We start from the raw sequence: 15,300 nt of genomic DNA, 5'->3' as shown, positions 1-15,300 counted from the left end.
ATCACCTGCTTTGTATAGAGCGGTGTCTCTCAGTCCCCGCAGGCAGCGATAGAGTGGGGCCCGCTCATCCTAATGTACCTCACAGACACATTCACAGTCACAGGGACCTCTCACTGATCAGACCTGTGGGGAGACAGAGACACATCAAATGAGAGACACACATCACACAGCCATGCGGACATTACCTGGGCAAAAATTACTAAGGTAATGGATTTGCAGTCTCGCTAATGTGGACTTTGTTGGATGCCACTGCCATGAGGCTAGCAGATCCATGTTGAGCCATTAGAACATACATGTTCTAGCATTACTGATTCCATCATGTCCAATTATCCTCTTCAATTTACACAGAATTCAATGAATTGCATTAAAACAACCCTGCTCTATGACTGCTTTCTGGGAGGAGCAGAACATCCCACAACAAAAAAATCTACGGGTAGCCTAAAGTAGCCTAGGCTACACCTCATGCCTCCTCATCAACTGCATCACTTGAAAGGCATAGAAATAGGTCCAAGTGATCATTCACCACAGGTCTCCAGTCAACAAGTGGTCAGTATTTGTTTGTTGTCTGTTTGTTGTCAAATCCACAAAAATGATTTTCCTTGAAAACATGGTTTCAGGAAAAAAAAGATTTTGCATGCCTATTTAAAGTCCTGTTTCAGAAATACTGTACTTGTTGAGTATCTTAATAATCCAGCGCTTGCGTCCCAATATGGTCCAAACACACCATACCAACAGACCTGCGTCCCCACAACCCTGGCACAGCCAATGAAGTTCAATGAATAGTCCTAGCACAGCCAACAGACAATTACCAATTAATAAATAGGTCTCAAGATGATTTTCTGAGACATGTTATCCCTTGTTTCTTTAACAAAACAAAATATGGATAAGCAAAATGAAAAAACAGTAGGCCTAGGCTTCAAACAGCCACATAATGATTGTCAGGTAAAATAACAGAAAGGTACCCTTGTTAAAGGGAAACAACGTGTAAATTGGTGGAGAGGCTCACCAGTGGCGTATCAAGCGGACAGGCAGAGTAGGGTGCTGTATAGGAGGCTGTAGCCTCAGAGTGAAAGGAGCCAGGGAGGGATTGTATGAGCACAGCGATCCAGAATGCCAGAGATCAAGTTACAGAGACGGTAAATATAGCAGTTGCCTATGACCTCCACAGGTCACTCAACACTCACTGGCATTCCGATTTGCTCTTAAAGGACATGCATTAAGGATTTGTATAGGCCGCGAATAGGCCATGAATAGGCCATGCAATGTAGGCCAGCAGCAACCACTGGGATGCGCTCTCTCTGTTATCTGAAGGTGTTTTCATTGTAGACCTACAAGGAATGGTAGTCAGTGAAATGTCTCCATAAATTTCATCCAAAAGTGGAAAAAGACTAATGAAAATACTGTTTATATCTACTAACCATGGCTAGTTTATTATTAAAAATATAAATTATACTTATATTATAATGGGTGTATGACACCATTTGGATACAGACAGGCAGCTATTGTCATAATTTATGTTAGGCCTATTTTAAAAATGGGGGCAGTTCACCTGCAATATTACATAGTCTGTTTTGAAATGCTTATCACATAATCATATCAAATGTATTTATATAGCCCTTCTTACATCAGCTGATATATCAAAGTGCTGTACAGAAACCCAGCCTAAAACCCCAAACAGCAAGCAATGCAGGTGTAGAAGCACGGTGGCTAGGAAAAACTCCCTAGAAAGGCCAAAACCTAGGAAGAAACCTAGAGAGGAACCAGGCTATGAGGGGTGGCCAGTCCTCTTCTGCCTGTGCCGGGTGGAGATTATAACAGAACATGGCCAAGATGTTCAAATGTTCATAAATGACCAGCAGGGTCAAATAATAATAATGGATAGTTGAAAGTGATGAAAACTGAAACTCTGAGCTGACAGCTACTTTGAGTGCAGGGATGGGCGTGGGTGTACGGGGGCGAGGAAGCAGTAACATTACAGCTAGCTACTGTCAGCGCCAAATTCAATGAGAGCAAGCCTCTATGACACCGACCTAAAAAGTCAGCCAGAAGTTGTTTTAATAGGAATTCATGAATTATCTCGATTAACGGTTATGCATTTGCAGTGGATGAAGGACTAGCGGTTAACACACTAGGAGCTAGCAGCTCCCCAAAATGATATACTGCAGCAGTTGGTTGGAACCTCGTACCACTCCCAGTGCAGGCAAGTTGGCTAGCTAGGCTAGCTAACTTGTTAGCAGAGCGTGCACGCGAACTAGTCAGAGCGCGGGCGTGTATTTCTTTTTATAAGGGGCAGAGGGGGTTTAACTAAGCACCTGAATGTGACTCAAGACCACCGGTTTTTAGCTTAGATGCATTCAGTAAGAGATGAAGCATACACAGATGAAGAATACACATCATTTTAGATAAACTATCCGAGTGGCAACAAAGCAACTGATCAAGGTTTGCCTGCAGCTACTGGCCACTGCATTTTTCACTCACCCCAGTCCGAGATCATCCCGTCTATTGTCAGTCCGGCGGGCAGAGCGTCCCCAAAGTGGCTTCTAGCTTGTCTATCGGAATCGTTAGACCACAATTTTGAAAATCGGTAAGCTGAAGCGATACCATTTGACAGATCAAAATAGCTATATACTTTTCGCTATCACTGCCTTTGCGTTTCAATAGTTTTTAGCTGACCAAGTAACGGACGTTTCTCTTTAACTGTGACGTTGGTTCAGCAAATAGCTGTCCTGGATTGGTTTATTCTTGTCCACGAACGTAAAACCAGAGGACCGCCTCCCACACGATCACCTTAGTGACGGACGTAAACAGCAAGCAGACCTTCACACTGATTCAGGTCCACACACTCACATTCACATATGACCTGACATTGCTCACACAACTGGTTGCAAACAATTGTATATTTATCACAACTCCCCTTGCGTCCCGTTGAGTTCTAGACTCACTCCCGTCGCTTTCCTTTCCTTTTTTTGCTGTTTGTGGCCAAGACCACACACGGCCGAGGAAAATAATCAAGTTAAAAAAACGACAATTCCGGAAGAGGGCAGTGTTGTGTCATAATGAGTGCCTGTTACGTCACAATAAAGCTTTTCTACAATCCATCTGGTCACATAACCACACAGACATTTTCATAGATGTCATGGCTAAGGATAAGGATAGTGGTTGACACTTCAAAATGTTTGATTTGTAATTCAGTAATAACACATAATTCACACACCCAACACCATACAATATTTAATGCATGTTTAATGCAAGATTCAATGAGTTAAAGTAAAGGTGCATGTGTGTCCCTTGGTTACAAATCCTTTAGTTTGTTTCACAGCTACCAAAACTGATGAGAATAATTTAGTTATTTGCATTCTAGTTACTCACACTGCAGCGACCAATTGTCTTTTTTTGTAATTCAGCAGGGGGACACAGATAATTCACATAATACAAATCATAAATTTACAATCTGTGTCATTGAATGTTTTATCACCTGCCCTGCCTCTTATCAAAATAATGGTTTAGAAAGCCAACATAATCTTTAACATTATTGTAGCAGCACTTCTATAAGTCCCATGCCCTAAAAAAATGTGCCACATTTATTTGGATTTATAGTGTTGCAATATATTTGTGCTGATATGGGGACATTTTTTTGTAACTTCCACCAATGCAATGGAAAGTAAAATAACTGGGACTGGAAACAATACCACAGGCAACTTCATAATAAGCCAGCCTTACAAAATGGAGGCTGATAGCAATGACTGCATAGACAAGATCAATGTCTTCAACATCTCACAATCAAAGCAACAGTAGAATAATTGAATGCTACACTGTAGAAAGAACACGACTATTTATTCTTGTATGCATCTTTCTCTACACAGGTGAGTAATATGGAGTTCAGAGGAATTACATCAGTCTGCTCATTTACCATTCAAATTGCATTCGATCATGTAAACTCATGAAGCCATCATTGAATGATCCATGTTCCCATACTTATATTTATTCCACACAGATATACCTTTTCTAAACATTTGCATGTAAGCACATTTGTAAAGCACTGTTACATCCAGGAGGCAGACAATCAGAAAACAATCTCTATACTGGTTGAACTCATGGAACACACATATATCAGGTGTTTAGAATCATGCTAATTTCGATGTAGCTAGCTGCCCAGTTTACCTAGCCTGTAATGGCTGAAATGTTTCTGATTATTTTGCCGCACGTAAACTCATTCCCTTCAATAAAACAGTAAGTGGTACGTTACTTTAGTATTCCTTCCTTCTTCCCTCATTTTACACAATGATGAGAATACACTGGGTTAGGTTGAATAAACAGGTTTCATACCTACAACACAACAGCAGGAGATATATGTACTGTACCTGATTATTGTGGAGCTGCATAATGGCTTTATAAATCATTTGCAGTTCAGGATAGGCACTGACCCACAACAATGATAAATATTTTTACTACTCCGGAACAAATTACACATGAATGAATTCTAAAGCATTGGCTATTAAAGCCAGACAAGAGTGAGGTGGTGACATGGAATAGATCAAAGACAAATCCTTCACACTAAAACATACCGATCTTGAACATAACTAGTGCACCAATTCAGTGTGTGCTGACACTACTAGGGAAAGCATATCACACACAAATAAATCCATCAAAATGTATTACAAGTTTTTGCACTTCAAACATGTCAAACTCTAGCAGATAGAAGTTGATAACTTGATTCAGAATCCTTAAAATGTGCAATGTTTATGCTGATGAAACTGAAACAAAAACATTGCAGTAAGAACTGCACGTCCAGGAGGCAATGGTTACAGGCTCAGATGACTGTCGCATACCATTAGCCAATAGCTGATTAAATTTTCCTTTAAATTACTGTACTGTGCCACTCTCAATTATCACACTAAGCAGTGGTGCCTACTGCCTACACTAAAACGTTATTTCAGAAACCACGGGAAGCCATTACATCTAGGCCTATAACATTATCTAAATGTACATGGAGCCACGACTCCAGATTCAAATGAATGTTTTATTCCTTTATATTCGATTAAATCTTTATCCCTTTATACAGTGCCACTCAGTAGTAACATTCATGCATTAAGTGTGCCTGCCAGTGCATGCTGAATCCATTAAAGCGTGGGGTCACTAACCAAGGGAAGCTGTCTAGAGTAGACCAAGTAGCCATCTAGGCCACATAAAAAGATTAGGCCTAACGAAAATAATGGACCCTTACTGCTTATTACTATGTAATGGCAAAATAAATACAACAAGCAGTATAAAATATATTGCTATTGTCTAATGTTCAATCTTTTGAGAGTTCTAACTCTGCTAAGTGCATCTTCCAATACTTTACTGTCTTCCAAATCAGACAATGACATAAAACTAACAAATTCTGTAAATTTCAGGGAAACAAGCAGCCTGGAAATGTGCATTTAAAGTGGCGGTGCCCCTCAGTTGTGAAGTACCAAGCAATGCCTTAGTTCTACTGTCCCAGCTACTGACCTAGTGACCTTTTCCCTCGCGATGACAAAAAATAACACCAAGCATGAGCCTCTACACACAAGGAAAATCAACAATGCAATGAATAGTACACAGAGTTCATACAAATCTTTGGTGAACACACAAAGTCTCTGTCTGCAATAGACCTAAAATACTGTGGCTCTGGCACAGAAGCAAACGTGTCAATAGGTGTTCAAACGTAACCTAGACCTAACATGTACTGATGGTCCCAGACATGGAAGGATCCACACGAATGCAAAAAAACTGAACACAAACTACATAAAAACATACTTCGCAAAGGACATTGTCATGCAGCACTATATGGTACATCACTTTTTTCAGTCAGAGGCATCAATAGCCTAAAAACACTACGGTACAACTGGCCAAAGAAAGCCAATTTGAAAACTCAAGGTGATTTGAGTTTGAATATCAAGTATCCTCCAAAAATACTAATCTTACTGAACACAACTTAGAATAACTAAACCTAACTTAGAATAACCCATCAAAAACTATGGCTCGGTCTTGTGAGGAAGTGGAATGATACAGCGCAATGAAGACTTCCGTTACAGTACAATCACCCTAGTACACTCAAAACAGAGTCTGTGGCACAGCAGTATACCATATCCTTTTATCAACATCCTCTATACCACAGGGTATGCAATGGGAGATTGATTGTCTTAAAGATAAAAGATACACTGGTTGTACTCTGCAATATCTCCTGTGCTCCTCCCCTGAAGATAATACTTTTAAGGAGTCAAGGGCAGAGGTGCTACACCAATACGAAGAGGGGACTCAATCACACAGAATATGCACAACTTTAGAAGGCAGCATACAATACACATTTGTTGTGATTAGTTGGTGTGCGTGCATGTGTGGTGCTGTGAGGTGAAACACAACAAAGCCAGTCAGAATCAGAGTCAGAGTCGCTGTTATTCCTGATAGTGTGTCCCACACTGAATGTAGAACATAGGACGGGCGTAAGGAGGGGTGCAGGGAGTGCTTCAGACAAGATTAGGATGGGGAAGGGTATGAGCATAGAAATATAATTACTAGAACTGCACCCCCCCTTCAAATCAATGTGCCATGATAGGTGGATCGTTCAAGTAATTATATTTCTATGGCGGGGGAGTTAAGGTTTTGGAGTTAAGGTTTGATAGTGGTTTGGCAGTGGTGGTAGTCCCTCGGCCAGCCTTAGGCACCACCAGGAGTTCGTCCCCGTCCTGGATACTGTAGGAGTGGAGGGCTCTGGTGTGGTACTTCATCTCCTCCGGCCCAAAGACACACTCCTTGTCGATGTAGTAAAGACGCATCTGATTGGCCGACAGCTGCACCACTGTCCTCAGCTGTTTCTTCAGGTCGGCCACAGTCTGGTCCAGGCGGATACTCACCTCCGCCACCTTGTCCTCGCAGTGCACCTCCACCTTGGCGTGGCAGCGGGGTCGAAGGTCGATCTCAGCCAAGGGTTCCAGCTTCCCGTATTTGGTCACCAGGCAGTGGTACCTAGAATGGCAGGTATAGACGGGTTTAGCAACACACAAACATACTAAATATATTAGTCATTATTTTTAACGAACATGAAGATTTTATTTTGAATGTGCACATTTTAATAGGCACCTGATACTAAAATTAAGCCAGTATGTGCCAAATCCTATTGAATGGATATATGCAGTCTCATTGGACCAGTTAAAGGAGTAGCATAGTGTGTTATACCTGTAAGGTAGCTCCTCCTCTGGGTAGTCGACATGGTAACGGATGAAGAACCTCTCGGAGTCCTCTCTCTCCCCGTCCGTCACCACACTGCCATTGAGTGATGATACAGAGGGCAGGCTGCGAGAATAAAGGGTGAGCTTTTCACTATCTTGAGATATATGGCACTGTTGCAGTATTGTGTGTGTGTGTGTGTGTGTGTGTTAACGCAATGTCACAGTGAGTACGTTTATATGCAGAGGAATAATTTGATATTAAACTGATTATGGCAGTAGGCAGATTATGCAATAGTCATGTCAAAACCATACTCTGTTTAGCATAATTGGCGCAAGGTCAAAATCGAAGTAAGCATACACTGATTAAAACACCTGGTTTTCTGAATAATCTTTCAAATTATTAGGACATATGAACAACTTAATTGGCGTTCCAGCAGTGTCTTTGATCTGCGCATGTGCCAGCACCAGCAGAGTGAGTCTCCCTCATTAGAGCGAGTGAAGTGAGTTCGGAACAAAATAACGTATCCGTCTTAGAAGTAGTTTTCACATACGAAATGTATATGTCCGACCTTCGGATGAAAATTGCTTCCCAAAAACAACATGGTTGCCGTGGTAGAATGTTTTTTTCGAGTGCCGATTTTCTGCACTTATCAGAGTCCCATCAGGCAGCCTGATTTCAGATGTGTCCATGTAAACAGGGTTATTAGGGAAATTGTTATTTCCAGCAAAGCATGTAAACATTTGAATCAAACTATTATATTCATCTGACATTCCACAATAATCACATTATTGTGTGCATGTAACCGTACTCAGCCGAAAAATTATATCTTTTAACTATTTGTGTAGTGAGGTCTGTGTGGTTGCCTCACTCACCCAGTAGCTCCCAGAGAAACTTACTGTGATACCATGAGGCTCCGACGCTCTGTGTTGGTATAGGTCTGCAGTAAGGGAATCCCCTGCAGCCTCACATCTTCCAGTTTAGGAAACTGGTTCAGCTTCTCTATGTCCTCCCATCGGTTAAGACCTGGCACACACAGAGACGCATAGCAGACCACACACCCAGGCACATAAGCACGCACACACACCTTATTCAACACATTTCCATAAACAGTCAAACAGAATGATCTTTACATTTGTGCCCCGGCTCTGACACAAAAAGGTTGAGATAGATAGAGAGATAAATATAGAGAAAGTAGAGGTGAGTGTTAGCGATCAGGATGTTGGGTAAACTTCAAATATCAATCTCAAGAACTGAAAGGAGTCCAAGGACAGTTTCCAGTGAAGGACACAACCCCAATAGACTCTGCTCTGGTTGATACCTGAGTTGTGCAGATTGATGCTGCGTAGGTTGGGGAAGAGGCGCCGCAGCATTTCTTCTGAGTCCTGAATGGAACTCAGGTTGCAGTTGGACATAACCAGAGTTTCCAAGCCGGGGAACATGGGCCCAATCTTGCGCACCTCGGCCCATTCCTGCAGGTTGTTGTCTGTGATGTGCAGCAGGCGCAGTGTGGGGCAGGGCACAGTAGAGGCTGACACGGTGGTGTACTCATTAAGGCACAGGAACAGCTCCTCCAGCCTGGCGGGCAGGGCAGGGAGCAACACAAGGCTCAGTATATAGACCATTAACTTTTGTTAATGTTTCTACTGTAATGTACTGTTGGCTGCCAGCAAACCTGGACCTCATGACAGATAACCACTCACTACTCTCTCCAGTCCACAATACTCGAGAAAGACACAAAATCCCTCTCACTGACTTAGGAAAACACATATTTCTCTCTCTTGAGAAGTGAACAGTCAGAGTTGCCTTTGATAAAAAGGCGTTTAAAAGCAGTGTAGCATCAAGGTTTATCTTACTCAGGCATCTCCCGTGTTAGTACGAGCACCGTGTTCCAGGACACTTGAGTGTTGTTGAGGACCAGGCGTCGGACTCGGGCAAAGGCCTTAGCACGGCTAGGCTCCAAGACAACCTCACTTAGCGGGTTGGAGCTCAGGTTGAGGAAGTCCAGGTTGGGGATGTTTGACACAATCTTACTGATCTGAAAAGAGTGGCTTGAAGCTTAGTGTGACACCCTCAATATAATTATTCATACATGTAAATAGCTACAAGGATATGGGTGAGATTGCATACTGGTAGAGGAATTATTGTACAAAGTGACTATAAAATGTACCCAATTCTTGTACTCAATGTTTCCCACCTTGGCAGAGTATCCTAGTTGAGCCTACCCACCTCATGCCAGTCCTGGAGCTTGTTGTGGGACAGGTCAAGCTCCATCACGTGGGCACAGAAGGCTGCTATCTCTCTCTGCTCTCCCGCATGGCTGATTCCACAGCCAGCCAGGACGAGCACACTGGGAAGGTTCAAACGATCTGGAGAGAGAGAGCAGAATAACTTGAGTAAACCAGGCCTATCTATACCACCGCTCAATCATCAAAATCCTCATCATCATCATCATCCTAACTGAGCTGCTGAAGAGGAAAGAACCTACTCAGGGATGCCAATGGCATTTTTAAAACAGGGTTCAAATGGGTAAAACTGTGGATGGATCATATCGAAGACCTCACCTTTCATGGGCGAGCCTTGTGGGAGAGTTGGCACTACCACCACGCCCATGCCGGGCCCTCGGCGATACGGGAAGTTTTCCGGGCTGTACTTCTCGCTGAGAACCTGCATGAAGGTGCGGCCCTCCTCCTCGTGTGGAACCACGGCCCCACTGTCCCACATCCCCTCTGGGTCGGCTGGGTCGCCGAAGTGGTAAAAGAGCCAAACACTCATAGAGATTAGCCTGGCAGGGTCAGCTGGCTGAGACAATAGTGGAAGTCATTCACCTTCACGCCCACATCCAATCCCTCGGAGGGGCTCGGACATCACTGACATTAGCCTAGCCCGTTTCACCTTCTAAACACTTATGGTCATACAGTGCATTCGGAAAGTATTCAGACCCCTTGACATTTTCCACATTTTGTTACGTTATAGCTTTATTCTAAAATGAATTTAATTGTTGTTTTTCATCAATCTACACACAGAGATGTTCGATAGGTTTCAAGTCCGGGCTCTGGCTGGGCCACTCAAGGACATTCAGAGACTTGTCCAGAAGCCACCCCTGCACTGTCTTGGCTTTGTGCTTAAGGTCGTTGTCCTGTTGGAAGGTGAACCTTCACCCCAGTCTGAGGTCCTGGGTGCTCTGGAGCAGGTTTTCATCAAGGATCTCTCTGTACTTTGCTCCGTTCATCTTTCCCTCGATCCTGACTAGTCTCCCAGTCCCTGCCACTGAAAAACATCCCCACAGCATGATGCTGCCTCCACCATGCTCCACCGTGACACTTGGCATTCAGGCCAAATAGTTCAATCTTGGTTTCATCACGACCGAGAATCTTGTTTCTCATGGTCTGAGAGTGCATTAGGTGCCAAACTCCAAGCGGGCTGTCATGTGCCTTTTACTGAGGAGTGGCTTCCGTCTGGCCACTCGACACAATCCTGTCTCGGAGCACTACGGACAATTCCTTTGACCTCATGGCTTGGTTTTTGCTCTGACATGCACTGTCAGCTGTGGGACCTTATATAGACAGGTGTGTGCCTTTCCAAATCGTGTCCAATCAATTGAATATACCACAGGTGAACTCCAATCAAGTTGTAGAAACATCTCAAGAATGATCAATGGAAACAAGATGCACCTGAGCTCAATTTCAAGTCCCATAGCAAAGGGTCTGAATACTTATGTAATATAAGGTATTTCTGTTTTCTATATTTAATACATTTGCAAACATTTCTAAAAACCTGTTTTCGCTTTGTCATTATTGGGTATTGTGTGTAGATTGATGATGGGAAAAAATTATTTAATACATTTTAGAATAAGGGTTTCTATACTTTCCGAATGCACTTTACAATACATACCAGTCTTCACTGAAAAGTATGCTATTCACATACGACACATTCCATTTTCATCTACAGTATTTCAATCAGGAATGTTAACAGATTAGATCAACTAGATTCTGGGGTGGCAGGTAGCCTAGTGGTTAGAGTGTTGGGCCAGTAACTGAAAGGTTGCTGGATAGAATCCCTGAGTTGACAAGGTAAAAATCTGTCGTTCTGGCCCTGAACAAGGCAGTTAACCCACTGTACTCCAGTAGGCCGTCATTGTAAATAAGAATTTGTTCTTAACTGCCTTGCCTAGTTAAATAAAGGTTCAATTACATTTTCTTTAAAAAAAACAGTTACTATTTTACATGGTCATTCAGTTGATGCTGCTTGATATAAATGCCTTGGAGACAAAACAGCCAGAGCATAATAATATGTATTTCAATATGTATTTCCTTATAAGAGTTAAAAGGAGGCTCAGTGATAATACTAAAGAAGGGAGTGACGGAGGGAGTCGTCTGTCCTAAAGTCCTTATCAGTAAAACGCAGTGAGACTTTGCCATTTAAACTTTAAAGCCCCCTGAACGCCTGAGGAAAGGGTAGGCCTATCCCGGTGATTCTCTTTTTATGTACTTGAGACCAAAAATGAATCAATTGAAAAAGTGGATAGACTTCTGCTCTTTGACCATAATATTTCATGTTTAGCCAACTGAGCAGGCAAAGTCTGACGAAACACTGATGACATCATCTGGTGTGCATCATGTGATTTTAAACAACTAGGAGCAGGCAAACGTTAGTAGTGTTTGACCACCAAACATAGAAACCGGCATTTTCAAATATGTTGATATTGGGGTGGTGCTGGAGATGATGAATGAGGTTGTCAAGTGGTGAAATTTCAACAACAAAAAAGACAAAAAGAACGATATTCAACTGTGAAAAAAACAAAACACATTTTTGAATGCCTCACAGGTTGCATTAGATAAAGCATCATCTGCTGCTGGCTATATAAATAATGTTGAGGTTTTACTGAAATGAAAGTTATAGTATCATATTAAAGTACTTCACCAGCAGGTGTAGGTCACAGTAAACACTTTTCCACTTTTTCTTATTTATTTCAACTCCTGTTGTATACGCAATGTTTCTAAGTCAGTGTTTATGGTCGTCACAGCGTGTAAATGTTTTATGTTCCACAGTGTCATGTTGATAAGTGCAAGAGAACGGCAATGAAATGCTATAGAAATATTACCTATGATGACATGTTCTTCAACAGTGGAATTTTCCTATATCTGTTATATTACAACAACCGTAAAAGCAAATGATAGATTACAGTATCCATAATATACTTGTCATTGCACAAAACTGACACGTTGTTATTAGGCTATTGACTAATATGATCAAAATGATGTCATTAACATACATGAGTGTGAGGAAAATAATAGGTAGTATAAAGTACAATGATAATACAGGAACAAGTGTGCTCTGTAGTGTATTACCTCCAGCAATGTTCCTCTCCACCAGTCCACTATCACAGCTCATTGTGGGTTTCTGCAGAGAAGGCCTGTCAGAGGAACACAGTTTTTGGAATTGAGGGCCAGTCATGTGCTGGTGGGACGGACTTGCGAGTAACATTAGTATAAAAGGAAGTACACATTTCTCTTACTCCCATAGTTTGACTCTAGATGGATGAACCTGTTTTGGCATGGACATTGCCATTGAGTGCTTACGCCATTTTAAAGTAGTCAACTGGGTGGGACTTCATATGGGTTAAGGAAGGATCACATGATTGTATCCAGGTCATCAGGATTATACTTGCGAGCAAACATTCCATAACTTTAGGCGGCAGTAAATTGCTAAACCTTGGCTTTATACCTGTACATTCAAAACACACTCTAGGTGGCAGTATGCACCCTTTCAGTTTGTTTGCCAAAATGTACTACTTCAAAATAGACATGCCTCAATGGAACCAAAGATATTTATAACTAACCCAAAATCTAAATACCAATGGGGGAGCAAATGAAGCATAGTGGGCAGAACAAGCAAGGAGGTGGGCAGAGCCAAGCACGAGCTAGAGAGATCCTATTGGCACATTCAATCATGTATTTGCATATTTCCATTAGGGAACACCTTCTTTGAACACTGTGCACTAACTCAATTTGCCATTTCACTCCTTGTAAACAATGCCATTTTTTTTATTTGTCAAAGGGTCACGTCTACAAAGCTTAGTGCACTCTGTTCACAACAGATTCTAGTTTAGGGAACTTTAAACTGTACTGAGATCAGGCTTTTCTTCAATGAGAAAATCAGCAGAATGTCGTCCCGGTTCCATCTCGGTCCACTGCCGGCCACTGGGCTTCCTGTCCTCACCATATTCGATTGATACATCTGATGAAACATCTGTCTCCTTGTTCTCTGTGATGGCGCTGCCTGTGCGCACACAGACACCATAATGGGACATTTATAAAGATGATATCGCTATCGTTCTCAATGCTTACTCCATAGTGGCTGGCTGGGCAGGGGAAGAGAGGCTGAGCCCTCCTCCTTCAGACTTCTCTCCAGTGAGGGGCTGCTAGGTGAACAGGAGGGACACGCAGACACCACGTGAGAGTAGACACTGGAATCAAAACAAACCATATGCAGTTATGCATGATATTCAAATGACGTTAGAGAAATCTACATAAATATATATGCATTGTTGACTTGTTAAAGCATAACTTTGAGGAGCAGGTAAAATAAATATCTGCATGAAAAGGAATTCAGATGGTAAATAGGCCTAGGCCTACTAACTATATTAGTTTGAATAGGCTATAGCCTAGTCCAGGGATCATCAACTAGATTCTGCCGCGGGCCGCTTTGTTCTTGAGCGGATGGTCAGGGGACCGGAACATCATTACAAATCATTTGTAGACTGCAAATTGACAGAAACAATCCCAACAGATATAATATTTGACTAAAACATAATAATTTCAAACATTGCATACATTTGTATACAATCACATGCTGTATCTCTCTATTATGATTGGGAATACTTTGGAAAAGATTTACAAAATTAAAATCTTTTCGGGCTGATTTGCTGGTGCTTTCAGTCTTTTGAAAAAAATTGTTGGACATTTTGCTCAGAAAAATTGAGGGGCCAAATAAAATCCCCAGCCAGCCGCCAGTTGGGGAACCCTGGCCTAGGTTATGTCACTGACATTTTATCAAGTTTTATGAATAGCTTGGCTCTGATGAATATCAAGTGGCACATAAACTGTCCATAATATGGTGCTGTTAGCTTCAGAATAGAGGGAATAGAAGGACCAAATTACATATCTGAACCTCTGTTAAAAAGCTATGTTCATAAGATATGTTTATTGCCAATTACATTTCTGTCATTGTCAAGCCAAACATTATGTTTGTGCAATCCATGCCAAATACCTGTCACTCATTCTGTGAGATTAGCGATCTAGCTAATTTACAGCTCAGATTTTGCTCAAATTAAGTCTTTGATATACTAGCTAGTACTACAGTACAGCAAATGTACATGATGAGTACTGCAGAGAGCTAGCTAATAATATGCCAATCATATCAGGGACAAATACGTGCAGATTGACTCGAGCACGAAAAAGAACACGAAACAAGAACCGTGAACGGACAACGCTACGTCAGAAAATAAATATGTCAAGCGTGAAACGTATTTTATAGCTAGGATAAACGTCGAGGTTGATTACGACATGATTTCATAAACGTTACACATAATCATTCTGTACAATTTGACTGTAGCGTTCACCTGCTAGTTATCTGCAGGATCAGTGGTTTGCAATCTTGCAATTTATTACGGTTACACTAGTACGATTAGCAAACTAGATTAGCTAACCGAAACGTTACATTGCATCTTCTCCTCTACGAATGGTCAGACTGGTCCAGACTCCACACTCAGCATCATTGAATGACCCAATGTAAAGACAATGCATCAACATGACACAACTACTATTGTCATAATACGATTGCATTAGCTAGATATAATCCAAAGTGGTAGACATACATTTAATATTTTCGCATTTCCAAACTCACCTTTATTGACCTACTCTGTGTAAATGTCTTGTTGTTGATCCAGCTGTCATTGCCCCCCCTCTCATCCCGGAAATTACGTAGCTTAATAAAGCGTCTGGATATTTTCCCTAGATCATGGATGCGCAGCTTTGTACACTACATGTACACTACATGTCTTTGAATACATAACTGGTAATAATAACCAATTTACAGTCATAGGTA

At 41.8% G+C, this 15,300-nt stretch overlaps 2 protein-coding genes across 7 annotated transcripts in view; both read right to left on the bottom strand.

Moving 5' to 3' along the window:
* Positions 1–2,752, bottom strand: part of LOC129821963 (ubiquitin carboxyl-terminal hydrolase 2-like) — a 44,705-nt gene extending 41,953 nt beyond the window's left edge. Inside the window, exons 1-2 of one of the 3 annotated variants that reach the window (XM_055879744.1) lie at positions 2,479–2,752; positions 6–123 (exon numbers count right to left, since the gene is read on the bottom strand). The gene's annotated coding sequence lies outside the window, so the exon portion shown is untranslated. Of the gene's footprint in view, positions 1–5; positions 124–1,006; positions 1,074–2,478 lie in introns of those variants that run through there. The other 2 variants (XM_055879746.1, XM_055879745.1) reach the window with 2 other exon arrangements.
* A 1,066-nt stretch (positions 2,753–3,818) lies between these two features.
* Positions 3,819–15,196, bottom strand: LOC129821962 (tubulin-specific chaperone cofactor E-like protein). 4 transcript variants are annotated; one of them, XM_055879743.1, is made up of 10 exons: positions 15,100–15,196; positions 13,542–13,660; positions 12,543–12,607; positions 9,756–9,989; positions 9,421–9,560; positions 9,048–9,229; positions 8,513–8,769; positions 8,091–8,217; positions 7,201–7,317; positions 3,819–6,990 (listed from the first exon to the last, which is right to left on the bottom strand). In XM_055879743.1, exons 2-10 carry the CDS (start codon positions 13,544–13,546, stop codon positions 6,606–6,608), a joined length of 1,512 nt encoding a protein of 503 aa, XP_055735718.1. In that variant the 5' UTR covers positions 13,547–13,660; positions 15,100–15,196; the 3' UTR covers positions 3,819–6,605. The 4 variants fall into 4 exon arrangements, with proteins under 4 accessions (XP_055735718.1, XP_055735715.1, XP_055735716.1 ...); XM_055879740.1 differs by having other exon boundaries at positions 9,756–9,929; XM_055879741.1 differs by lacking the exon at positions 15,100–15,196 and adding an exon at positions 14,816–14,961 and having other exon boundaries at positions 9,756–9,929.
* Between the last annotated feature and the right edge of the window lie 104 nt (positions 15,197–15,300).

The sequence above is a fragment of the Salvelinus fontinalis genome, chromosome 24 (assembly GCF_029448725.1).
Source record: "Salvelinus fontinalis isolate EN_2023a chromosome 24, ASM2944872v1, whole genome shotgun sequence".
NCBI lineage: Eukaryota > Metazoa > Chordata > Actinopteri > Salmoniformes > Salmonidae > Salvelinus > Salvelinus fontinalis.
The sequence above is the reverse complement of the archived record's forward strand: the minus strand, read 5'-3'. Positions and strand labels throughout refer to the sequence as shown.

Coding starts and splice junctions, on each gene's coding strand:
- LOC129821962 (XM_055879743.1), bottom strand. Junction 9,230..9,420: donor AGCTCCAGGACTGGCATGAG/GTGGGTAGGCTC, acceptor CACTCTTTTCAG/ATCAGTAAGATTGTGTCAAA. Junction 8,218..8,512: donor CATCAATCTGCACAACTCAG/GTATCAACCAGA, acceptor TGTGTGTGCCAG/GTCTTAACCGATGGGAGGAC.